The 25,908-nt window shown below is 41.7% G+C and overlaps 1 protein-coding gene across 1 annotated transcript in view; it reads right to left on the bottom strand.

Moving 5' to 3' along the window:
• COL4A3 (collagen type IV alpha 3 chain) overlaps positions 1 to 25,908 on the bottom strand; it is a 96,832-nt gene that overhangs the window by 65,286 nt on the left and 5,638 nt on the right. Inside the window, exons 2-9 of the mRNA XM_066621517.1 lie at positions 10,093 to 10,149; positions 7,071 to 7,160; positions 5,170 to 5,214; positions 3,582 to 3,626; positions 3,293 to 3,355; positions 1,329 to 1,382; positions 413 to 439; positions 43 to 120 (exon numbers count right to left, since the gene is read on the bottom strand). Coding sequence (XP_066477614.1) covers positions 43 to 120; positions 413 to 439; positions 1,329 to 1,382; positions 3,293 to 3,355; positions 3,582 to 3,626; positions 5,170 to 5,214; positions 7,071 to 7,160; positions 10,093 to 10,149 — 459 coding nt within the window. The remainder of the gene's footprint in view (positions 1 to 42; positions 121 to 412; positions 440 to 1,328; positions 1,383 to 3,292; positions 3,356 to 3,581; positions 3,627 to 5,169; positions 5,215 to 7,070; positions 7,161 to 10,092; positions 10,150 to 25,908) is intronic.

Here is a 25,908-nt window from a genome sequence, read left to right as displayed (position 1 = left end):
CTAAAATACAATCCTTTGGAATAAATTCTTTTTTGGACGTACCTGAGATCCAGGCAATCCTGGCAATCCAGGTTCACCCTGTTCACTATAATCCCGGTCATATCCATTTGCAGAATATCCCTTAGGAATTAAATGATGACATTAGTCCAATAGGTTACTTATTATGTTCAATTTATTTATTATGTTCATCTGTTAAACAAAGAAACATTGGTCCAGCAAGCTGGGGAGGAGAAGATTAGCCACCAGAAAGCATCAAAATAAACACAACAAACAACATATTTTATGATTGGATGTTTAATGGTGACCAGAGAAGTTTTGCAAAAGTCTCATAATGGGAGTACAAGGGAACTGCATTAGTGTATTCCTAAGGCCATATATACTGTTCACTTGGTTTACAGGCTTGCAAACTTACTTTTTCTCCTTTGATGCCTTTTGGACCCTATGTAGAAGAAAAATGTAAAATAACATAATGCTGATATCAGTGTATCAAATCTGATATTCAAAACTGAACAACGCAATGTCTAAAAAAGAGAATTGTGTGTCAAGGGAAGTTTTCAACATGACAAAATGCTTTTAAGAACCGGTTGAAATTGTAAAAGAATCTACCATTCAAACCAGAAATATTCCTCCTAAATGTGACATCGGAAATTAAAGACCAATCTAAGAAACACCTTATTGAACATATTGTTACAGCGGCAAGAATATTGTTTGCGCAAAAATGGAAATCTATAGATGTGCCAACTAAAGAAGATTTAATAGATAATGGAAATGGAAGTTTTAACAGAAAGAATGAGAGAGAGAGAGAGAGAGAGAGAGAGAGAGAGAGAGAGAGTAAGAAAATACTGGAAGTTTTTTTTTATGATTGGGTAGATAAATTTAGTTAGATAAAATTGAGTGTTTCGTAAAAATCAATTTTTTATATTGATAAATATGCGAACCTTTGTATTGATGATTATTGTGTTTTTTTTGTGTTAACTGAATGATGTATGTTGGAATCTGGGGCCAAACCTTATGTATAACCTGTGTTGTACCCTACCCAAAGTTAAACCTATTTCCTTTCCTGTATCTGTAATGAATAAATAAAATATATTAAAAAAAAAAAAAAGAAATTGTAAAAGAATCAACAAGGGGAAAAATGAGACCCAATATCCAGTCAATCAAAGTCACAGCAAAATAATAATCTTTTTGCAAATTATAACACAATTTCCTGCCTCTCTTTTTTTCTAGTAAGTGCTCTGCTCCTTAATTCACTTACATGAAGTATGTTAAACATCTGGGATGAGTAATCTATAAATGACTACATTTGATCATCGTGAACCAAAACTTACTGGTAGTCCTGGAAATCCTCCTTGCCCTGGGAACCCTGGGAAACCTTGGTCACCCTAGAAAATGCAATTTTAAATCATGTGGGATGAGAAAGATTGGCACAGAGAGACAGATGACAAGAAACTACCTTATACTGAAAAAGTCATTGATCTATCTAGGTCACTACATAGACTGGCAGAAGCTCTCCAAGGGCACAGATAGAAATTTTTCTCTGCCCTATCTGGAGATGCTAGGTACTGAACCTGAGACCTTCTGTATGCGAAGCAGATGCTCTTCCATTGAGCTACAGCCCTTCTCCTAATTCCTTAGGAAGAAAACACATGAAAATGTGTTTCATATTGAGTCATATCTTTTACACAGACAGGCAGCAGGTCTCCTGGGTTTCCAATTGAGGTCTTTCTCAGCACTACCTGGAGATACTAGAGATTGAATCTGGTATCAAAGTAAGATCCTTCTGAATGTATAGTAGATGCTCTACCCCAGGGGTGCCCAATATGTCGATCGCGAGCTACCAGTTGATCTCAGGCTTCTCTCCCGTCCACACATCCCTAGAAGTGAGCCCCTGGCAGGCTTGTGAGCCCAGGGAGCGAGCCCAGGGAGTGAGTCCAGGGAGCCCAGGGAGCGAGCCCAGGGAGTGAGTCCAGGGAGCCTAGGGAGTGAGCCTAGGGAGTGAGCCCAGGGAGCCCAGGAAGTGAGCACCTGGCAGGCTCCTCCCTGGGAGAGGAGCTGCTGGCAGGCTTCTCTCCCGTCCACGCATCCCTGGGAGTGAGCCCCATTGACTCTACTGGGGCTGACTTACCTTTCCCCTGTTTTTGCACTGGTATGTATGGAGATCTGCTCCCCCCAACTTCCATCTGTTGGTTCTGTGCGCAAGGGTTTTTGCACTGGTCTTGCTGTGATGTCTATACAGAGATCTTCCCTCCCCCACACCTTTCCCCTGCTTTTGCACTGGTATGTATGGAGATCTGCCCCCCCCCCAACTTCCATCTGTTGGTTCTGTGTGCAAGGGGTTTTGTACTGGTCTTGCTGTGATGTCTATACAGAGATCTTCCCTCCCCCACACCTTTCCCCTGCTTTTGCACTGGTATGTATGGAGATCTGCCCCCCCCCCCAACTTCTATCTGTTGGTTCTGTGTGCAAGGGGTTTTGCACTGGTCTTGCTGTGATGTCGATACAGAGATCTTCCCTCCCCCACACCTTTCCCCTGTTTTTGCACTGCTCTGTATAGAGATCTGCTCCCCCCCCCCACTTGTATTGGAATCAAGGAAGATCTGGTGAGGAGGTAGATGTGGTGTCAGCAGTGGCCCCTTTAAGAGTAAGGCCTGGGCATCCAGCAGAGTGTGCTGCACAGCTGCAGCCACTTGAAGGCAATAGGGCCCTCAGGGATATAAGAGTACCTGAGGCAGGAAGGGCTCCACTTTTTTATGTGAGTCAGCCTTTTCCTAAATGAAGATCATTAAGTCCAAATACCGTTCCACCATGACTGATGAACATTTGGAAGTGTGCTTGAGGCTGGCTGTCAGCAGCTACTGTCCGACTATGCATCCTTGGCTGATTCACTTCAGTGCAAGTCATCAAAGTAAACTCAAGTAATTACAAAAAATGTTTATAGTTAATTATGTTGTGTTGTGCAATATTGGCTCATGCAGTTATGCAAGGTACACCAACATACATTGTACACATAAAGGTTATATGTTATGATGGCGCGAACATTGTAAAAAAAACTCTGGTAGATCTCCGGGCCTTGCTGGGTTTCAAAGTAGCTCTCGAGCCAAAAAAGTGTGAGCACCCCTGCTCTACCCATACTTCACTACAATGTAGTAAACCTTTGGAAAAGTGGAGCCCTGCAATTCCACACATATACTTTCTCTGACTTCTCACAGGCTCTCTGGATAGAGTGCCACAGGGTGATGCCTTACTAACTGTGCACCTTATCAGCAAACCACCAGTAATGTTTTATTCCTACCTTTGTCCCATTGCATCCTGGTATACCCGGACGTCCTGGAGGGCCAGCATTTCCTGCTTCACCCTAAAAGTAGTTACAACATTGCCAAGATAACGGTGCATGTTCAGGAGAGTCATAATAGAGTTTTGACTGCACGGAACATTGGCTTAGGAAAACTAGGTACCAATATACCCAAACAACAAACATTGATATAAATAAATCTTGAAACTGTAAGGAGGTAACAATCATAAAAAAGTAAAGGTAGTAAATACTCTGGAATGGTTCAGTCAACTAGTTTTATTTCACTTACTGGGAGACCTGGGGGACCCGAATAACCAGGAATTCCTGGCATTCCCTAAATAGAAGAAATACAAAAAAAAATAAGTAAATAGCCTATTTTCAATAAAATAAAACCAGTATTTTCTATAGAAATTGGGCTGCTGTCAGTTCAATGGTCAAACGTATCTCCTTGCCCTAGAAAAACATTATAGATGGAGAGCCAATATACTTAGCAGATGCTTTCTGTACCAAAAACTCCACACATTACCAGTTCAGATTCTGCACATCATTCATGTCAGTTTTAGATTCTCATTTGAACCACTGAAACTCTGTAGGATACTGCAAAGATGGTTGGACATCAGACTAGGCACGCATAGGCCTGTGCACACATACTCCTTTAAGACATAACTAAAAGTTTCTTATCAGTTATATTTAGATGAATAAACTTAAAGTGAGGCCTAAGATTTCCAAAATAACTGCACTTACAGCACAAACATATGCATGTCTACTCAAAAGTAAGTTCCACTGTATCCAATTGAACTTACTCCCAGGAAAGTGTGTATAGGATTGTAGTCTTACAGCCCAAACCTGAGCTGCCCCGCGCCCAAAGGAGCAGCAATACCAAAATGGCTACTGCCGCAACCTATGGGTTTCGGGAAGGCGCCAGTCTCCTCAGGGGAAGGAGCCATTCGTCCCCTTCCCCCAGGGAAAGGTCCAAGGTGGGGCTACTCAAATCTGCACCAGCTGCTTTGCCGTTGCAGAGTTAGAGGCCCCATGTCGGGGCAGGATGTGGGGTTCTGGATCCGCGATTGAGAAACCGGAAGTGGGTCGTGACCTTTGTTTTTAGATTTTCTAAGTCTTGGAGAGCTCTGTGGAGGCTGATACTGTTGCTGCAAGTTATACTGGGGAGTAAAACGAAGCCCCCACTGCCCCTGGCAACTGTGTGATCCTTGGGCTCATACCGTTGCACTCCCCCTCCCCTATAGACTTATAGCGGCCCCAAACTCCCAGGATGTTTGGGAACCACTGACCTACTGGGTCATTGGGGCTCCCCATTAGAGCTAAAATCCTATACACTGCATAGAGTGGTGGGTTTTTCGTGAGGATTCCATGGCTCCCCTGGCTGGTTTCCACAGCTTGGGAGCCATGGCTAATAGTTTGGGAACCACTGCAATAGGGAGAAATGTGGTGTTTAACCCTTCACTTCCCAAATTTTCCTGCTCAAAATTGCCCCCAAGGTACTATTTGGCTCAGATGGGAGGTGGAATAGTTATCTGTATTTTTATCCCCATGGGCTTCAGGAGTGATTCTGACTGAAAAAAATGGACACTCACTATTTCAAAACAAACTGCAGCCCCCATAGCTATGATACAGTTTAAAAACAACTCGGAGAGATCCAGTCACAGATCTCTTGGGTAACATGCGGTGTGACCCTAAACTCTGTTGCATCTGGCTTCCAGGTATTCCTGAAAGCTTGCAAGGGCTCTGCTGCATGTTCTAACATAAGGAGTCGCATCAACACAACATTACACTTTTGAGATCGAGCCCATCACTTTTAGATAACTGCTGTAACTTTTAACTTGATTGTTAGTATAATGTTGATTGACCAAAATACCAACCCTTGAACCTTTAGGACCAGGAAAGCCTATTGGCCCAGGAAAACCCTAGGAAACAAAATGAAAGAAACTGTTAGCCAGAACTCTGAATAAGTGACTTCTCCTCATTGGTTCTGCCAGCTGAGTGTTGTCTATCAGCGGTGGCCTGCCTTTCAACTTTAGGGCTCCTGGACCTTTAACAACTGTGCAGAAGAAGGAATTTCAGCAAATGCAGTTTGTCATCTCACACATGACAAGCTGCACCTGCTGAAATTCTGTCCTCTGCACAATTGTTAAAGGACCAGGAGCCCTAAAGTTGAAAGGCTGGTCTCCCCCAGTCTGTACTGACTTGCAGTGGCTTGCTGAGAGGGATTTTTTCAAAGCCAGCCTGGAGCCGCTGGGGAATGAACCTAGCACTACCAGTACATGCCAAGCACATGCTCCACCACTGAGCTATGAAACTTTGAGCACAAGTCTATGCATGCTTACTTAGAAGTAAGTCCCATTGTGTTCAATGGAGCTTACTCCCAGGAAAGTGTTGTAGGATTGCAACTTTTATTGCTCTATAGAACATCCAATGATCATATCCATCTGTTCTCGTGTGCCCCATTTTTGTTGAACTCTTGGCCATTAAAGCAATTAAAATAACTGGTAAAAATCAAGCTCCCTGATTATAACACCAACCAGCAGAATGTCTATTTTAGAAAGTAGAAAAAAACGCCTTAATGAAAACAATCCTATTGGTAACAGAAAAATGAGAACTGCAAACACAAAAACCTTTAAAAAAGGTCGAAAGCAATGACCTGCCACCTATTCTTCAGGCTGAGTACAGCAACAGAAAAAAAGGTCACCAATCAAACAGAATTTTCACTGATGGTAGAAGTCTGCATTATTCAACCATGAATTGGGTTTTTTGTAAATATATCTCAGGGCAGACATATTAGACATACATCGTTAAGCAATACGTATGTTGAACTCACAAACCAAGCCTTTAAAATAAAGACTTCAAAATATGTTCTTTTATGAACTGAAACATGTCAAACTATTCAAAAGAACGGAATGCATAAATGTATGGAAGAAGCAGAGGTCCCAACAATGTATATGTAGCCTACACTTAAATATTTTGTATATGCATTGGAATTGCACAGATAGTGCACCATGGACAGGACTACTCTCTATCATGCACATTCATTGTATATGCTTCCTTCATCCAAACAAGGTTCATTAGAGGTAACTTAAGACCCAATCCCATCCAACTTTTGAGTGCTGGTGCAGCCATACCAAAGGGGTGTAAGCTGTATCCTGTGGTGGTGGGGGGCAGTCACAGAGGCCTCCTCAAGGTGAGGAAGTTTGTTTCCTTACCTCAGAGCTGCATTGTGGCTGCATCAGTTCTGGAAAGTTGCTTAGGATTGGACCCTTAACAACAACAAAAAGCTCTCTTGTGGTACCAAAAGTGGCTGTATAGCAATTCAATATGCGTGTGGGGTCCATGACACTATCAGTCACTTCAGCTTACAAAAATTGAGGGACTTGGATTTTATGGCAGTATTCTAACTTATACAACAGGGCAGAACTCAGTCAATGTTAAAACTTCCAAGTCTTCCTGATTTCAATGGGCAAGATTTTTAAAAATTTCTTGCTATGGTTTACGGCCAAGCAAATCAGTTTACTTACTTTTGGAGTTCATGTTAAATTTGTTTGAGACTCAAGTGTTAGTTTCTCAAAAGCACACTCAAATAAAATGGACATATATGAACTAAACATCTGAGTATTTTACATTCTTAAATTACAGACTCAAAATTGTATTACTTTTCTTCAGTGTCATCCCTAATAATCTCTCTCTCTCTCTCTCTCTCTCTCTCTCTCTCTCTCTCTCTCTCTCACACACACACACACACACACACACACACCTCATTACAACATACCTTAGGTCCTTCTGGCCCAGGAGGACCTTCTGGGCCAGGGAATCCCATTTGTCCAGGGGAGCCGGGTAAACCAGGAAAGCCCTTTTCACCCTGTAAAAAAAAAATACATATTTATATGTATCATTTTCATTTTTGTGTCTGTTATTTTTCAGTGATTAGGGTTACCAACCCTCCAGAATTGGCCTGAAGTCTCCACGAAACAGCATTAGTGTCCAGTGTCCAACAAAAAGCACTCCTGGGTATTTTAATAAGGCCTCCAGGAATTACCAACACTACATCATGTTGGAGAAAACATCTCCACTAATTAATTCAATCAAAGTTGGCAATCCTAATACTGATTGGAAAAGGGCTAATAGCTTTGAGTGGTTATTTAAGTCAGTGAATTGGAATGGGGGGAAGCAAAGGGTCAATCTCCTTTTCTTTGTACATTTCTCTGGCTTCAATCTAAGTTCTGCCCCTAGAAATTGCTTTTTTGAGAAATAAAAAAAGCTTTGGGTGTTCCAAACATGAACCTTCCATGTTGCACATCTAATTTGGCCCTAATTTAGCAAACAGGTAAGTATATGCCTACCCATTTTTTTCTCCATAGCATATTATTCCAGCATCTACCACAGGAGGGCACACACTACAGTCTCCTGTAAAAATATTGGCTTTCTCAGACCTTACTGTTTACTTCACAGGAGGAGGAAGAGCAAACTATTCTCAGTATTCTGGTTGGCTTCATGCAGCATAATGGAGAATAGGGATTAGTGCAATACACAGAAAGGCTAATCAGATATCTCCACCTCCCTGTTCTACAAATTTTAAATATTATTTTGAAATTACATGGGTTTATGTAGGACACTGCTTATACTGAGCAATCCGTCAAGATCAGTGTCATCTAATGTCAGCAATGTTGTCACTGATTGGTGAAAGACCTCTAGGGTTTCAGACAGGAGTCTTCCCCAGTCCTATCTGCAAATTCCAGGAATTAAATCTGGGAGCTTTTCTATGCAAAGCAGTTGCACTATCAGAATTACAAACTCCTTCTCTGCAAAGCTAACCTCTAACACTATGCTTCTAGTACAACTCTGGCTAACTAACTTAGGGCCCAATCCTATCCAACTTTCTAGCACCTGTGCAGCCGCAATGCAGCCCCGAGGAAAGGGAACAAATGTTCCAATACCTTGAGGAGGTCTCTGTGAGTGCCTCCCCACCACAGGATGCAGTGCATACCCAATCGGCACAGTTGCACCGGCACTGCAGAATTGGATAGGATTGGGCCCTTCCTTCCTTCCTTCCTTCCTTCCTTCTCTACTGTGTTTCTACCCTGCCTTTCCTCCCAAAGGGACCCAAGGCGGCTGACAACAATTTAAGTACAAAGAACATAAAACTGCAGTTAAATCAACTTAAAGAACATTTGATATACAACAAAGTCTGCATGATTCCGAACTACAACCTTATAATGTAAAACATTTACAAATTATTTTACATATACCATTCTTCATTATAAATATTTTCAGGACCATTAATATAAATAAAAAATCAACAGGCTGCAAATAGCTGCCAGTAAAAGCTGCAATTAAACAGCTTAAGGTAAAGATAAAAGATAAAATTTTAAAAATTCTTTACCAGGCTCCTAAAATACATCAATGCAGGTGCCACATCGTCTCTCTAGAAGGAGAGAGGAACCACAACTAAGAAGAATCTCTTCCCGATCAGCACCTGCCTTACAGTCCAATTCTGAGCTGCCCAGCCCGTGTGGTTGCTGTGGCGCCAAAATGGCTGCCGCGGTGTCCGGCGCGCAACCAGGCCGCCAGCAGCTCCTGGGGGAAAGGGGACTTCATTTCCGTTCCCTATATAAGGGAAGAAGTGCTGCTTGATTCTACAGCAGCTCTGGAGCTGCCGCAGGATCAGAGAGTCCCGTGTTGGACCACACAGTCCCACACAAGGTTCAGGATCTGGTGGAGCAGAGTTTCATTGGTCCCGCCTCCTCCCTCCCTGCTACATCCCCTACCATGGTCCTCCCTGATCTCCCACCATCCCAGAATGCCTTCTCTCCGCCTCCTCCCACACCCCCAGTCACAGCCATCAGGCAGTGAAGGCAACCACTGGGCAGCAGAACAATGACCCAGTGCCAGTGCAGGGACTGGGCCTGCAGTAAGGGCTCACAAATGTGCCTTATGGCATATTTGCAACAACGCGCGCCAGCGGTGAGCCATCAGCCAGGGCTCTGGATTAGGCCCTTAGACAGTGGTGGGAACCTGAACAAAGACCTCTGAAGATTATCACAATGCACAGGCAGTTTGATATGTGCTCCTTCAAGTCTCTTGCTTTAAAGATAAGTACCAGTATTCGAAATGAACCAGAAACCAGTACAGTTCTTTAGACACCAGTGAGACATCTTTCCTGCAACCAGTCCCAGTTAGTAAGCTAGTGGCTGTGCTCTGAACTCTAGTTTCTGAACTTTCTTCAAAAGGAAGCCCCATATACAACAATGCATTGTGGTGGTAATGACAATACTGTACAGGATCCTGAATAGTAGAAATTATTTTGAGTCTCCAGAATTACATGTGAACTTTTTATAGGAAAGAGAGATTACAGCGAGCACTGCCAAACTTCAGTTTGTCGTTTATATATCCAAATCCACTGGTGGTCTTGATCTAAAAATTCTATGTCCCATTCATACCAAAGGAATAAGAAGCAGAACATTACAATTGAAGTAATTTGTCTATTCGCATGCACAAATTTGAATGCACAAATCAGAGGTTTCATAATTTTCCTTTTCTTAAACGATGCCCATTCTATTCTGCTTCTAGTGCAACTGCAAGATTATCAGTTGTTTGAAATACCAAAAGGCTGATAGCGCTTTCCATTTACAAGTTTTTAGAAATCTCATGCAAACTAGGATGCAATCTTAAATACATATATTATGGAGTAAGCCCCATTGAACATCATGAGACTTACTTCTGAATAAACATGTTTAGGATTGTGCCATTAGTCTTTGGGATAAATGATAAGAAAAATATACACAGCCTCTTACCTTACTGCCTTTTATGCCATCACAATAGCAGAGGTTTTTGCCATTGCAGATACAGTTCTGAAGAGAAGAAAGCAAAATCTTGAAAACAAATACAGTCAAACATTGTCTTTTCCTTTTGAAATTAAAATATAATATGCAATATCTTTAGTGAAATATGTGATTTTTGCAGTAATTTATTCCCTCTAATCATGTGTAAGAGTCTTCCATTTTCTGTTTTAATTGAACCTAAATGACCACATGAAGTTGTCTGATACCAAGTCAGACCCCTGGTCCATCCAGTTCAGTATTGACTACACAGACTGGCAGCAGCTCTCCAAGATTAAACAGGCATTTTTACCAGTCCTAATCACAGAAGCTAATGATGGAACTTTGGTGCTCTGCTACTGAGCTACAGTTTCATACTACTGATTCCAAACCTGGGAGCTAAACTGGTTTTCTCTTGAAATACTTCATGGTTCAGTTCCATCACTAATTCTTACACAAGAATTAGAAGTTCCTCCATTAGATGCCAGGGCATGGCCTCGCTATTCCAAACTATTTAATTTTGGTTTCCTTCTGAATTGGATTCCAGCATTTTTCAGCATTTTCTGGAGGTGGGAGATGATTTCTACGGTCATGTCCACAGTATTGTCCCTGTCTAAATTCATTCAGTTTTATTTTATTTTCCTCATTCTCCCTCAGTCTTCACTGTGCACTTCCATACTGCTCTTGCATTTGTGAGAGAAAAAAGAGACGCAAAATAAATCAGGGACTGATAGCACTTCCTCACAAGTAAATCTACTCCTGGGAAAGGGTTCCAACCTGTTGGTGAAGTCAGCGGGCTGGGGTGCTTCCTCCCACATAGATAGCTAGTCCTAACTATGAATCCACTGGGTGCTTCTTCACCGGCACAGCCATTGAAGCAGAGATTTTCCAGACAATTAAGGCAAGCCACATGTTGAGTGGGCTTCCAAACAGCTGTGTTTCATTATATAAAATCAGGAAAACTTATGAGATAAGACAGGTCCACCTCAAAGGTGTTATTTTGAGTGTCTCTAGGGATATGTAACTCAGATGTGGCCATAGGAAGTGTCCAAGCCTGCTTCAGAGGTCACACAGCTAAAAGTACTGATTTGACCCAGTTGCCTCTGCAGAAAATACAAAAATACACTGTCCGTTAAATCCCCCTATGTTTTATGCATAATGCATATGCATAAACACTGTAAATTATAAAATTCTATATTGTGTTTTGTGATTTTCATCCCCCACCCCCCCAAGAACAAATGCATATGAGGAGAGAGGCAAAGGAAGGGTCCCTAATTGTGTGAACAAAGTCGTCCTCTGCCCATACAGCTGTACGTGTGGGGACTTTGGCCAGGTGCTCTAAAGTGCAACTAAAGTGACACACAACTGTTACCCTGTGCATGCCCATCCTTGTCTGATCTTGGAAGCTAAGCAGGGTCAGGCCTGGTTAGTACTTGGATGGGAGACCGCCTGGGAATACCGGGTGCTGTAGGCTTATACCATAGTCTTTCGAGACTGAAGGTTGCCAACCATTTTTTTCTAAAGTGCACATGTAGGTCAAGGGCTGAGATGCGCATTCACTCCACAAAGGGAACAAATGCCTGCAAGGGCTTTAGAGAAAAAGAGAGTGGAGATGTGAGTGGAAAAAAGAGTGAAGAAGTAGTGAAAGGTATGGATGATGCATGTGCATGCATACTAGAGAGACCGATAGGTAATATGCATGCAGGACAGACATAGCTAGGGCAGAAAGTAGGAGAGAGAGAGAGAGGGGGGGATGGGTGAGCAGAGAGGGGTACATATGTTGTTCGAAGTGGAATTTACCAGCCAACATCTTGGCGGCAGGCCCCAGCTCTTATGCATTGTACTAGATTGTTGGAACATAGCTTAGAATTTTCATTGGATACACTTTGGGTGGCTTTGAGACTTTCTTCCTTTTATCTAACCGTCTATTCTCATGCCTGTTGGGACAGCAATGGCAAATTATGATGAATCTAAATAAAATATCAAGCGCTCAGATCTTTTGAGGTGGTCTTTCCCAAGTGATTCATGAATGTTTTTGAAACAGATTTACTTGTTTTAAAACATATCCTACCTTTCCCCTGTAAATCTCTCCATGATTTGGGTACAGGCTATCTTAAATAGTGCCTCCTTCCATACATTCCAGCTCGCCCTATTAGGTCACCTGAGGGGGCTGTTCCACAAGTGCTGCCTTTGTCTCAAGTGAGAGGGGTGGCACCTTGGGGCGGGGGCAAGCCTTCTCTGTAGTGGCACCACAACTATGGAATTCCCTCCCAGGGGAATTAGAACTACTCCCTCCCTCGTGGCTTTTCAGTGAGGGCTCAAAACATACCTGTTTGATCTGGAATTTGGTTGCTGATATTTGCCTTCTGTGCCTCTTAAATACTGCTGTGATTTGACTACTTCCCTCAACTAATCTGTGTCCTATTGGCTCAACAATGTTTATTAGTTTTTGATCTGTTTTGGTTTATGTTTCACTATGAAATGTTAAAATTAATGATTTAGGGCCGAATCCTATCCAACTTTCCAGCCCTGGTGTAGTCGTAGCAATGGGGTCTGTACTGCATCCTGTGGTGGGAGGGCATTGCCTAGGGGCTGCATTGTAGCTGCACTGGCACTGGAAGGTTGAATAGCATTGGGCCCTTAATTCTTTGTTGGATGTTTTTATTTTTACCTGTTGTGATACTTTGTACTTTATTATAAAGCTTTGTATGCCACCTTGGGCATTTGCTTCAGCATGGGAAAGGTGATAAATAAATAAATAAATAAATAAATAAATAAATGCAGCCAAGGTGACATACACATGAGCAATACAACATAAAAATAGCATAAAACACCCCAATTCAACAAAAACTAACTATCTCCATCAGCAATTGCACCAAGTGAATTTACACAAATTCAATGAAGGCCAGACAGAACAGAAAAACTTGCCACGGGAAAGTCACAGTAGTGACGGAGACAGTCTTTTAACTCATCAGGGAGGGAGTTCTACAAGTTCAACACCACCACAGAGAAGACCCTCTCTCATATTGCCACCAGCCTAATTTCAAAAGATAGCAGCACTTGCAAGAGGCCTCCCCACCCTCTTAATTGGCCAGCTGCTTCATATGGGAGGAAGCAGTGCCTTCAGGAACCCTGGTCCCAAGCCGTCAAGAGCTTTAAAGATCATTACTAGTCCCTAAACCAGAGAACCAATGTAGTTGGAAAAGTAATGGTGTGACAGTCACATATATTGAGGGCGCAATCCTAATTCCTTATGTCAGTGATTTGCAGCACTGGCATAGTGGTGCCAATGGGATATGTGCTGCATCCTTCAGTTGGCTGTCACCCACAGAGGTCTCCTCAAAGTAAGGGAATGTTTGTTCCCTTACCTCAGAGCTAAATTGCCCTTAGTGCTGGAAAGCACTGACATAAGGGGTTAGGAATGCGCCCTCAGTTGCATTAGGCAAGAGCTTTAGTTTCTAGGCGGTGTTCAAGAGCAGCACCACGTACAGAGCTTTACAGCTTAAACAGGGAAATCTTGTATTTGTTTATAATCCCCTTTTAAACCTAGAAGTCACTTAGATGTCACTGACAGATTCCTTTGGGGAAAAAAAAACCTGAAGTAGGTTTCTTCCAAACATCTGCCCTTAAATTAGAACAATGTGTATCCCTCCTCAATTTCAAAAATCATTCCAAGTGTAGTTCAATCTCTGATTCGTACACAACTGAGCCAGAAATCATATCTGCTTCTGTTAGAAGCCAAGATTGAGCTTCACCATTCCAAATTATGCAGAAGAGATTACAGCAATAATTAGCTTCCTTTTTTTCCCCCTTTTTTTTTTTGCAATTAATCAAAGCAGACCTCCAAAATGATGGAGAAAGGATGATAAAAGTAGGTGGGTAAACTGATAATTCAAATAACAGATAAAAACACTAAGTGCTATCCCAGGCATGTCTACTCAGAAGTAAGTCCCACTGAGTTCAATGGAGTGTACTCCCAGGTGAGTGCGCATTGGACTGCAGTCTAAAAAACAAAAGATCCTCCCATCTTTCCTGGAGGATGATTTTATCACATATAGTATTTTCTTCTTCTTCGAGGAACTGGGTTCAACCCAGTAGTGATATTTTGCTACCATGACAGGAGACCAGATATCCACATTTATTTTGTATTTTAATACTTTAAAGTATTTTTTATGTTTTCACTTTAATATTTTAAATACTTATTAAAATGCTATTCATTCAAAAATTAACATTAAATCTGAATCATACAAAATAAGTTTCCAATGAATGTTCCATGTTTCTGTCAATTTGATGTACACAGCAGTAATGCAAAATTTACCCAACAGTTTTCAGTATCAACCACCATAAATGTCACTTCCGCACTTTCCACTTGGCTTGTTACAAAACTATAACAATGCTTTTGCTGCTTTTTTTTAATGGTCATTTCTTCTAATTTACAGATTGTCTAACCAATGACACACATCACTTGGGAGCAAACTGGAGAGGACAAAAGAAGAGTCAGAGCACTTGATAGCTTTTCCGAAAAGCCATTCTAAAATAGAGGTGGTTTCATTCTTTCCACTGAAAACCAAAGCCCCATTGAATGACTTTGTTTATTTTATAAAGGCCTATTATTACTGTCCTTGTTACTCTGCTTGTCTTGCTACTGGGCTGAATTAGAACTGCCAGTGAAAGGGCAAAGCGAGCCAACACAGCACTGTGTTAGGAAGAGAGGAGAAAAGCAGAGTGATGACAATGTAATAGGTCGTTTAATTTGCTTTAAATTAAAATTTAAAGGGCTTGGAATGATGAGATGGGAAAGTTAAATAAGAAATGAATTAGGTAGTCCTATGCTGAGGTTGGACGTATAATGTCCAGGTTTTCTGAGACCTTTGAGGATGATTTCATGTCCCAATCAAGATGCAGTTGCACGGTGAGAAGATGCAGAGAAATGTTTGTGTGTTCCTCGAGAACCTGGGCAGCCTTTAGATTTCCCCTTTTACAGCTATGGAAATTTAAAAGGTACTTTTGAATAGGAAACACTTGTAGGATAAAATTGTCAGGATTCTAAGCACGAAAAAAATGGCTGTGAATAGGTTTCTTTTATGTTTCTCATAGTTATATAAATGGATCTCTGATGGGCAAAGCAAAACTCTTTTGTAGGACAGCATTTAAAATGTAGATTGAAGACTGAAAAGAGATTTAACTATGGTAGCAGCAGGTACAAGATCAGCATCTTGCTTAGAAGGTGATCTTTGGCACAGGCCATCCTGCAAAAATTGTTTGAAATTGTTTCAGTGTCAGGATCCGCTGATGCTGTTATCAAGAACTTACCACAGAAAATTCTCATGTTTAGTCTTAGAACATGGTTTGAAACGTCTCATGGGTAAATAAAGTTGCAGCTGATGGAATCCAAAATGACCATGAACTGTGGAGACTCTGTCTGCATATTTGGGAATGGACCAAGGACTATTTAGATAACTATGAGCAAGAAGGTACGTACAGGAAAAGGTGCTCTCTGAGGCACGTATCACTACCCTAAAATGACATAGCGACAGCTTGTAAAAGCAGCTGCGCTATTATAACCGCATAATTATTTCACTAATTTTGAACAATGGAATAATCAATTATAGATAAGTGCAAGAGCAATGTGCTTCCTAATTCATACTGTAGGCCTATGCAAAAGTTATTCTCTCTATCCCTCTGTGTGCACGCACACATGTGTACCTATGATCCCCAAAGCAGGTCTCAACTCACATCTCTGTGTGTCCAATGTTTGCATGTACAGCAGAAAGTCTGTATGGGGCCTTCACACATAGACCCCTCTGCAAATAAAAAAGTTGAATGCAGGGCACAGGGCATGCAAATCTCACCTATATTCATAAGCACGTGAGGCACTTTTTGCTATTTGTTGGTAAAGAACCAAATATTTTCTTAAGCACTTCTCATACTTTTGTAAGTGATAAACCTCACATTCTTAACCACTCAGGACAAGAAGGTACTTGACCCAGGGACGGAGACAAAGCAATCTGTCTCACTTATACAGTATTTATGTCTGCATAAATGACTGGTATGCAGGTCAGTAATCAAACTGTTATTTCTGCAAATAGAGCTTACAAAACAAAGCTGATTTTGGTTTTAAAGAGATTGGTTGTTGGTTTAAAAGGCTGAAATTTCAGCTAAATAACCAGAACCATTTCCATTGAGGTGTTATGGATGGAATATCAAACTTGGGCTGGGAAGACATGGGTGCAAAGTTCCATGCAAAAGTGATGAAGCTCATTGGGGTGGCAATCTGATGCACACTTACCCAGGAGTAAGTTCCATTGAGCACGCACAGACTTACCTCTGAGTAAACACACACATGTGATCTTGGATGAACCAACATCTCTCACCCTAACATATTTCACAGAGTTGTTTGAGGTTACGATGAAATACACAGTTTTTATGTTTGCTACTCTGAGCTAAAAAACCTTAAATACTTTCACAATCACAGCTTTGACTGGTAGACATAAGAATATTTTGTAATTAGGTTGTTTTGGGTTATGAATGTGCCAACTTTCAGTTTTCTGGGAGGTATGGAATTATCTCAGCAATTTGGATTTAACACTCTGAGTCTTCTGTTTGGGAAAGAATTGTAAACATTAGTTTTTAGATGTTTCCAGTAATCAGGGTGACCTGGGCTATGAGTGTACCAAATTCCAAGAATGTACCTTAAATATTTTATACTTGAATCAGTCACTCAAAAAGGCCCAAGCACCTTTATATCATCTGCTTGGGACACCTGGTCCAAGTTTGGAGATGCAGAGAGTGAGAAACTGGTGGCAGGGGCTGGGTGGAAGTCAAGCAAGGCTGGGGACAAACAAATGTAAGCAATGCTTTCCCTGCTGTTTGTTCCTCAACAACTGTTAGAGGCATACCTCTTCTGAGCATGGAAGTCTCATGTAGCTATCATAACAGGTAGCAGTTCACTGCCCCTCATTCCTCAAGAATTTGTTGATCCCTTTCAAAAGCCATCCAAGTCAGTGGATATTGCTACATCTTGTGTTGACAGCCAAGGTTCTACAATCTTCATCTTGGTGAGTGTCCCATTATACTCTGGTGAGGCTGTTGAGAGGTGCCCTAGCCCACCTCTCCAATGTGGAGCTGGGGAGGTGGAGAGATTGCCCCTGGGGAAGAGGAGGGATTGTCAGCAATGCAGGCATGGAAAAGTTCCCCATTCTCCAGCTCCAAGCTACAGTTGGTCATTTAGGCAGTGAGTAGCAGCAGTGTTCAGTGAGCTACTTTCACCCCAATGAACTCCAGTCTTTCCTTTTGTTTCCAGGAGAAATGCTGGGGGTGGTCATTTTGGTGATGGGCTGCAGGTGTCCTTGCAATGCCACTCTGCCTGCCACCAGTATAGGACCCAATCTTTTCCTCCAGCTTCAAGGAACTGGAGAGTGGAAGAGAATTATCCCTACAGTTGAGCTGGACTTTCAAAGTACTCTCCAGGTCCAACACAATAGCAGGAAGAATTCCTTCCTCTTCTGCGGGAACAGAGGATTGTTCCTGACCTTCTGCAGAGGCACAGTATGAGGTCAGGTACTGAAGCTGTTTGGACTCTGAGCATACTGCAGAAGCCCAGCAACTCATGCAGACTTCTGCTGCAGACCTGAATCAGTTCCCCAGTGCTCCATCAGCTTACTCATCTTAGGCCTTCTGGACTTGGCTGTTATAAAAGCAGTAATTGACATTCACTACAACAATGGCCTTTGATCAATACCATCCATTACACAAGGTGATGAGATTTGCATCAGCGGCAGATTGTGGGAGGCAATAAGGTGGTAGATTCGGGGTGCCCTTCACCCCAAGTCTGATGTAGTCACCATTTCCCTCCAGCCTAATGCAGAAACAACCTGGACTGGTTGGCCAGATAAAAGTGAGCAGAAAGAGGATAATTTGCCTCCTTTCCTTGCTTCTGGCATGTTGTTTTTTTTTCAAATGTGAAAGTGCAAGATTTCCTGTTTGATTTACGGAGACCATGGGAACGAGGAACACTGTCAATATGTCAACCATGTTAAATTAATGGGCAATGCAGTTATCATAGCAGTGTTTATCTTCTACTGGAAGATTTGCTGCATCTTCATTTTTTAGTTGAGGTGAAAAGGAAGACTCTCGCCCAAGACCATAAAAAATGTTCATATAGCATTCTTGTCTTTCAGCCCCTGGACTCTACCTGCCCTGTATTCCTTTAAAATAATAGTATTTGTCTATTTATTTAAAAAAAAATCCCTCTCTTGCAATGTAGATTATCTATTGTACATGAATGAACTACAAAAATGAATACAACCTGGAAGAACTAGCTTAAGTAGATAATTATGCTTAAACAGCAGTTTGCAGAAGGAGGGAATAGACTGTAAATGCAAGGAATTGGTGAGTCAGGCCCAGTAATTCTAGAATAGTGCCAGCAAAGCAAAATTGTTTCATGCATTCTAAGCAGCAAACATGAACCCACTAGAGTTATCAAAGACTATTAAGGGCTTTATATGTTTTGTTGGTGATTGCTGGAACCAGTAAAATAAAATCCAATTATTAAACCTTCAATAAGTATAGACAACATAGAGCCAAATTATGAGATGTTGAGATGGAGGAAAATATGTCGGTTCCTCAGTCTTAACACACACTGTGCAATCACTTGTGAACTGGATTTTCTTCTGAAAGGCAGCCAACATTGAAGGTTCCCTCTCCCAGAGGCCCTCACAATCTGAAAAAATCAAACAAACCTACAATGGTAACACCAGCAAACAGCCTCTGGGAAGTATGCTGTGTTGGGAAGAATAGGTAGAGTTGCTCTTCCTTTGAGAAATATGAGAGCCCCCTCTTTAAAAAGTGCCTCTTTGCCAAGAATTAACAGTATACTCAACATGTGTAGTACATTCAACAACAGTTTGTTCAAAAACTTTGCTTAGTTCTTGAAATCCTAGCACCACAGGACTTTATTTCCCCCCCTAATTAAATAATATATCAGTTGCCTAATTGCTGGCTTTATTTCTCCTAAGTGATTTCTTTTGATTGTGTTTAAAGAACATTTAATTCATTATGAAATGGTGCAATTTGCTGAAGAATTGTCAAATGGTACATGAGAATCCCAGAGGCGAGGATACGGCAAGGGCTGCATACAAGTGGTGTGAATTCAAAGAACCTGTCAGGAATTGTGAGGAAAGGGGATAAATTTCCCTGTATTACAATAAGTGCACAGAACTGCTAAGCTGAGGGGCTACATGTGAAAAGTTACCTGAACCTCAGCAGTCAATTGCTGTAATGCAGTTGCCCTATTCCTTTATGTAGGAAATGTCAAGAGTCTAGATTGCTTTTCTATTGAAAATACGTAGAGCAGTGCACAGTAAAATGATAATAACAAATTACAATTAAGCAGCTAAAACAGCAAGAAAACATTATGTGGCCCTAAAAGGTCTGAGAAAATAAAAATAAAAACTTCTTAGGAAAAGATCCACTTCCCAGTCTCCACCTGTCTTCACAGTTTAGAGCCTCAGAGAAAGCCTCTGAAGCATGAAACTGCTATCAGGAGCTTAAAGAAAGACAGGGGCTTCCCTTTTTCACTGCACAGCACAATCCTACACACGTCTACTCATGAGTAAGCCCTGCTGAATTCAGTGGGACTGAGGGCCCCATTCTTATCAACATTCTAGCACCGATCCAGCCCCAAGTCAAGGGAACATACTCTCCCTTATCTTGAGGAAGCTTCCATGATGGTCCCCCACTGCAGAATGCGGTGCACACCCTGCTGGCATGGCTGCGCTGGCTCTGGAAAGCTGGATAGAATTGAGCCCATATCCCCTAGGATTCAATCCAATACACACTTACCTGAGAGTAAGCCCCAATAAACACAGTGGGTCTTATTTCTAAGTAAACCTACATAGCAAGGGTGTCCAAACCCTGGCCCGGGGGCCACTTGTGGCCCACTGGGATTCCCAATCTGGCCTGTGGGAAGCCCCCAGTCTACAAGGAGCCTCTAGCCTTGTGGAGACTTGCTGGAGCCTGTGCTGGCCCGGTGCAAGTGCTCTGAGCATGAGGGCTACTGTTTGTGAGCTGTGGGATGAGGGCTCCCTTCACTGCTTGCTGTTTCACGTCTATGGGGCAGTAGCAGCAGCAGAGGAAAGGCCGGCCTTGCTTTGTGCAAGGCCGTTTATAGGCCTTGAGCTATTGCAAGACCTTCATTCATTTATATAAGTTCCATCTCTAATAAATTCATTCATGCTAATTTTTGTATATTTATTCAAATTTGAAATGTAAATTAATTCTTTTTTTTTTTTTCCTGACACAGTGTCAGAGAGATGCTGTGGCTCTCCTGCCAAAAAGTTTGGACACCCCTGCTATATAAGATTGCACTATTAGTGCAACTAGGAAGACTGTATAATCACTTATTATTGCTGATATAAATTATAGTTGTGCTTATCTTTATAAACATTGATATATTCTTCTTTGTTAACTTCATCTCTCCATTAACAATCAATTGAACTGTAAATGTTTTCAGGTTTTCTATTTTTTAAACATTCCTGATCAATTCAAGGGGAAACTCTGCAAGCTGATTACTACTATTACTACTAGATTATTACTATGGAGCATGGTTGGCCTAGCTATGAAACAACCATGATGTAGATTGCATTAGGGTGGGTGGTGGAAGGAGCAGCATAATCAGGATCCCCTTCACTCTGATTCTGCTGCTGCCTCCCTCCACCCGCTATAGTCTCAGACCACATTGATCCACCTCCTGCTTTATAAATGCAAGAGAGGATTGGATCAACCCCTTCCCTTCTTTTGGATCATCCCTTAAAGTTCAAAGTAAATGTCTCCCTTTACACTTTAAATGCCCTGCAGTAAGTGTTGAATATTGCAGCCATATATTGGACATAAACAAGAAGACAAATCTTTGGAGAGAGGCAGTGACATAGCTAAGGAGGTGCAGGGGGTAGCAGATGTACCGGGCATCAAGCTTTAGGGGGGCAACAAGCTGAGCTTGACACTAGTGACCAAAATTGTGAAAATCTTGGTATGTATGAATAACACCATCACGTTATATATCATTGGAAAAATAATTTAAAGCAGAGTGCAATGAAACAAACCACACTGGAATATCTGTATTCTATCAAAAGTTATGACCAATTAACCAGAAAATGAAAACACAACTGTTTTGTGGAACAAAAAGTGAATTTGCTTAACTTCAAACTGATCTATATGAGACTGATTGTTCTGAGTGCCAATGAAATGTTATTATGCTACAGCATGGAACCAATAACTTTTCATTTATTTACTTAATTAAATTTGATTTTATCATGCCGGAGGGGCTACAAAATCTTCTTTGACCCCGGGTAGCAGATAGATGCCTTAGCTATGCCATTGACAGGGGGAGGCAGCAGAGCAAGTGAGTGGTGAGCTGCTGGAGGGAGGAGGTGGGTTCTTCCCAATTTTCACTTTTTAAAAAGCCCAGGCTTCTGGTTGTGACATCACTTCCGGGGCAATATTTTGAGCTTGGCACCGGGCTACACGATCATTAGCTACGCCACTGGAGAGAGGGATGTGTGGTTGGCATAGTTTCCGAGGAAGCAAGCTTTAGGAAGCCTGTTCCAGATGCGAGATGCTGGAGGGGAAAAATGAGGAAAGCTTGATTGTCTGGTGTTCTGCAACTGCAATTCTAATTCACTATCAGCCAAAGATGCTCTGCACTGGGGAAGGAGATAAATTTGAGATAGAGAGCAAAACATTCAAAGCTTGTGTCTGTGTCAAGCAACCTATATGCTGAAATCTCTCTGTACGCTCAGTTTGATCAAGGCCTTACAGCCCAGTCACATGCTTGACTACTCACAAGTCCCTTTATAGCCAATGGGGCTTACTCCCAGGTAAGTAGGGATAGGATTGCAGTCTTACAGCACAATCCTACACCTATTTACTCAAAATTAAGTTCTGTTGTACTCAATGACCATTACTCCCAGGAAAGTATATAACAGGATTGCAGCCTCACAGCACATTCCTATGTATGTCATCTCAGATATAAGTCCCAGTGTCTTCAATGGCGCTTGCTCCCAGGTAAGTTTGTGCATGGGACTGAAGCGTTAATTTGTTTACCTATGGATACTCAAAGTGTGGGTCCATGGCCCACCAGTGGGTCATGACCCTTTTTCGGTGGTTGGCAAAACTGGCAGGGTTGATTAGACTACGTGCATCAAGGGTTAAACAAGCTGGGGAGGGGAGCACTGCTTCCCAATCAGTATTATAGGCACATCCCTTGGCATTTATACATCAGGCAGTGGTCTCTAGAGCTTCTAAAAGTTTGAGAACCACTGGTAAGTGATTCCAGGTACAGTATAACCAAAGCAAAGCATGTTAAATATTGTGTATCCTCAATAATGTCATATTCTATATACATTGTATTGACATTGTTTTTACATTCTGGTATCCTCCTTCACTTTTCGTACACTTTCCCTATCAAAGACAAACCTCTGTATCCTGGAATATCCTCCCAATATTCATGCAAGAATTTCATAGCAGTCTTACGAAAACACTAGGCTTTCATACCACACTTGAAAGAGCCGGCACAATTTCACATAGTAATCCTGTATGGCAGACAATTTTTATTCTTCTCCCCAAATTATCCCAGTTATTATTATTCATATTTTGACCAGTGGTTCAAGGCGTGCATTAGGTACACAGTGCAATCCACTATTGATATCACCATACTGTCTCAAAGGGCAGGGCTGGCCCAAGAACTCCTGTCTGTGGTGAAATTATGGATGGGAAGGATAAAGTGCATAGGGAGATGCTCTTTACACTCTCACATAACACCAGAACCAGGGGACATCCACTAAAATAGAGTGTTGGGAGGGTTACGACAGACAAAAGAAAATATTTCTTTACTCAGCATGTGGTTGGCCTGTGGAACTCCTTGCCACAGGATGTAGTGACGACATCTGGCCTGGTTGCCTTTAAAAGGGGATTGGACAAGTTTCTGGAGGAAAAATCCATTATGGGGTACAAGCCCTGATGTGTATGCGCAACCTCCTGATTTTAGAAATGGGTTATGTCAGAATGCCAGATGCGAGGGAGGGCACCAGGATGCAGGTCTCTTGTTATCTGGTGTGCTCCCTGGGGCATTTGGTGGGCCGCTGTGAGATACAGGAAGCTGGACTAGATGTGCCTATGGCCTGAGCCAGTGGGGCTGTTCTTATGTTCTTAAACTACAATTCCCAGGAGGCCTTGCAGGTCTCTTGTTATCTGGTGTGCTCCCTGGGGCATTTGGTGGGCAGCTGTGAGATGCAGGAAGCTGGACTAGACGGGCCTATGGCCTGATCCAGTGGGGCTGTTCTTATGTTCTTATGAAAGGCCAAATGCTTCCCCCCCCCCTTACCTGACAATGTGTCAGCCTCTGCTCCTCACACTCTCCAATATTCTAGCTCAGCACTCTCCTCCACATTTGCTCTACCTCCTGGTCTCCCTTTTCCTTTTCCAGTCCAGGGCGTTGAAGGACATGGAGGAACAGTGGAAACAATTAGGCAGAGATGGACACCCCCACTGAACTGCTGTCTGAGGACCAGACCTGACAAACATGGTGGAGCTAAAGCTGAGAAAGAGTGGCATAAAAGAACTCATGGCTTAATCACTTTTGTCCTTTTAGGACATTGTCATTGGCTGTCTGGTGGATGGTATCCCTAAAGGACAATGAATGACCATTAACCATTTCCTTCTTATGAACATAAAAGTGTTTAGGGTACAACATTATTCCAGAAATGAACTGGATTTCACATTAGGTAATTGTTGGACCTTGGTTAAGTTTCATTTATTTACTCTTGTTAAATTTCGTATCTCCAATCCAGCTGCACCATGTGCAATAGCCATCAAAATATGAGGTTTTTTTGTTTGTTTTTGGCAAACAAAGGGAAAAAAGTGTTCCTGGTTTAAGAAAATATGCCAATAAAGTAGGTAAAGCATACACAATGGTCTCAGGGCATAGTCTCAGGATACATAATACAACCACTTTACTGGAAATGAGCTGGTAGAAGGTCTGGTCTGTGTCTGGATGAATAACCAGTGGAAAAACCCCATGTATGCTGCTTCAATTTACAGAATAAAAGGAGGAACGTAAATATAAATATATTAATTTCAGAGACAAAATCAGTCTGATAGGAGTGAGCTTTTGTTTCAAGAACAGATTTGTTCCAGCAGGTGCTAGAAAGAGGTCAGAGAATAATAATAATAAAAAAGATTACTAAGACTGCAACTGTATACACACTTTTCTGGGAGGAAACCCCATTGAACACTATGGAACTTACCTTTGAATAGATATGCTAGACGCTGTGCCAGAACCACCTTTCAGAGCGCGATACCATAGTCTTTCGAGACTGAAGGTTGCCAGTATACATACCCTAAAACTCATAGGACTTTGTCAGATTGTAAAATCAAGCATTGGGCAAGAACACACACACACAAAAATAAAAAATAAAAATAGGGCAGGAACAAGGTATGTGTTGAACTCTGCAAGTTATACAGTAAATTAGCAATCAAACTTCATGGTAGCACACACTTTTGCTACATTGTTCCAGATTCAGGTCACTGTCTGGAAGGGAGGCGCTAAGACATGTGTGCTCATGACATTTAATGTTTTTAATTGGTGAGGTTAATTTGCTACTATAAATGATCTGAACCAGTCCATTTAGTATTATCTGTCGGGGGTACTGGTGTTAGTGGGAGATTCCCATGATTGCCACTCCCCATATTATAGGGGAAGATGCTCAACTGGGATAAGAGAGGGCCTCTAGTCTCACAGGTGGGTTCAGGTACACCTCCCTCCTTTTATTCCTGTCTGGGGCCCAACTGCCCCACCTACAGAGAGTTCTCACAACATCATTATAAGAAAGAAAAGTTAATGGGTTACTCTTGTTCAATTTTAATGAACATATTAATGACTAAGGGAGTGCATGAACGATTAGTTCAAATAGAAGACTAACAGTTCTGAAAACAAGCCTTCTTACTTAAGTATTATCTTAGCAGATAAAGCAGCATCATTTGCAGTGTTTCTAGAAGTTGAGAATTCTTTGCAAGGGTATGAATAGAGAACTTTTAGCTTTCTATGCCAAGTGGGCTTAATCTTGAACAGTAGAAGCTTCAATTTTCACCTGCAGAGAGCTGTGATCTCTTACAGGTTGCTGTGGGCAATGTTGATATCTGAAGTGCTAATGCACATCAGTACGTTTCATAGCTGATTTATAGAAGCCTGGGATATGGAGAAAACACTATTTTTTGGTGTAAGTGGCACCGTTGGTAGGGAATGCAATGCAGACTGGGGTTGCAGTGGGGGGATAGGGTGGAAGTACCTGTAAACTCTACCCCCCCCCCCCTCCAAGATCCCAATCCATTTTCTGTGTTTATACCAGAAAAAACAAACATGCTAGGGTTAATGGCACAACTCCTGGTCTAACATTACAACTGAAGCAGATCTTTCTGTCTCACACAGAACAGAATGTCTCTTTTCATATGAGGTTTGCTATTGTACAATATGACACTGTTTTAAAAAGTACTTTTGTTAAAAAATAATTTAAAAAAGCGTTATGGAATGTTTGATCGCGCAGTTTTGTATTAAATTATCAAAATGTTTTGAGTAGTATCAGACAATAACATCTGATGAACAGATGAATCTATACCTTTTTTCTGTTTTTCTCTGTGTGTGTATGCATTGCCATCAATGGAGAATTTCACGTAATTCATCAGATGAAGTGGACTGTAACCCATTGAAGTTTCTGCTGAAATAAATTTCTTATTCTT

The sequence above is a fragment of the Tiliqua scincoides genome, chromosome 3, assembly GCF_035046505.1.
Source record: "Tiliqua scincoides isolate rTilSci1 chromosome 3, rTilSci1.hap2, whole genome shotgun sequence".
Lineage (NCBI taxonomy): Eukaryota > Metazoa > Chordata > Lepidosauria > Squamata > Scincidae > Tiliqua > Tiliqua scincoides.
The sequence above is the reverse complement of the archived record's forward strand: the minus strand, read 5'-3'. Positions and strand labels throughout refer to the sequence as shown.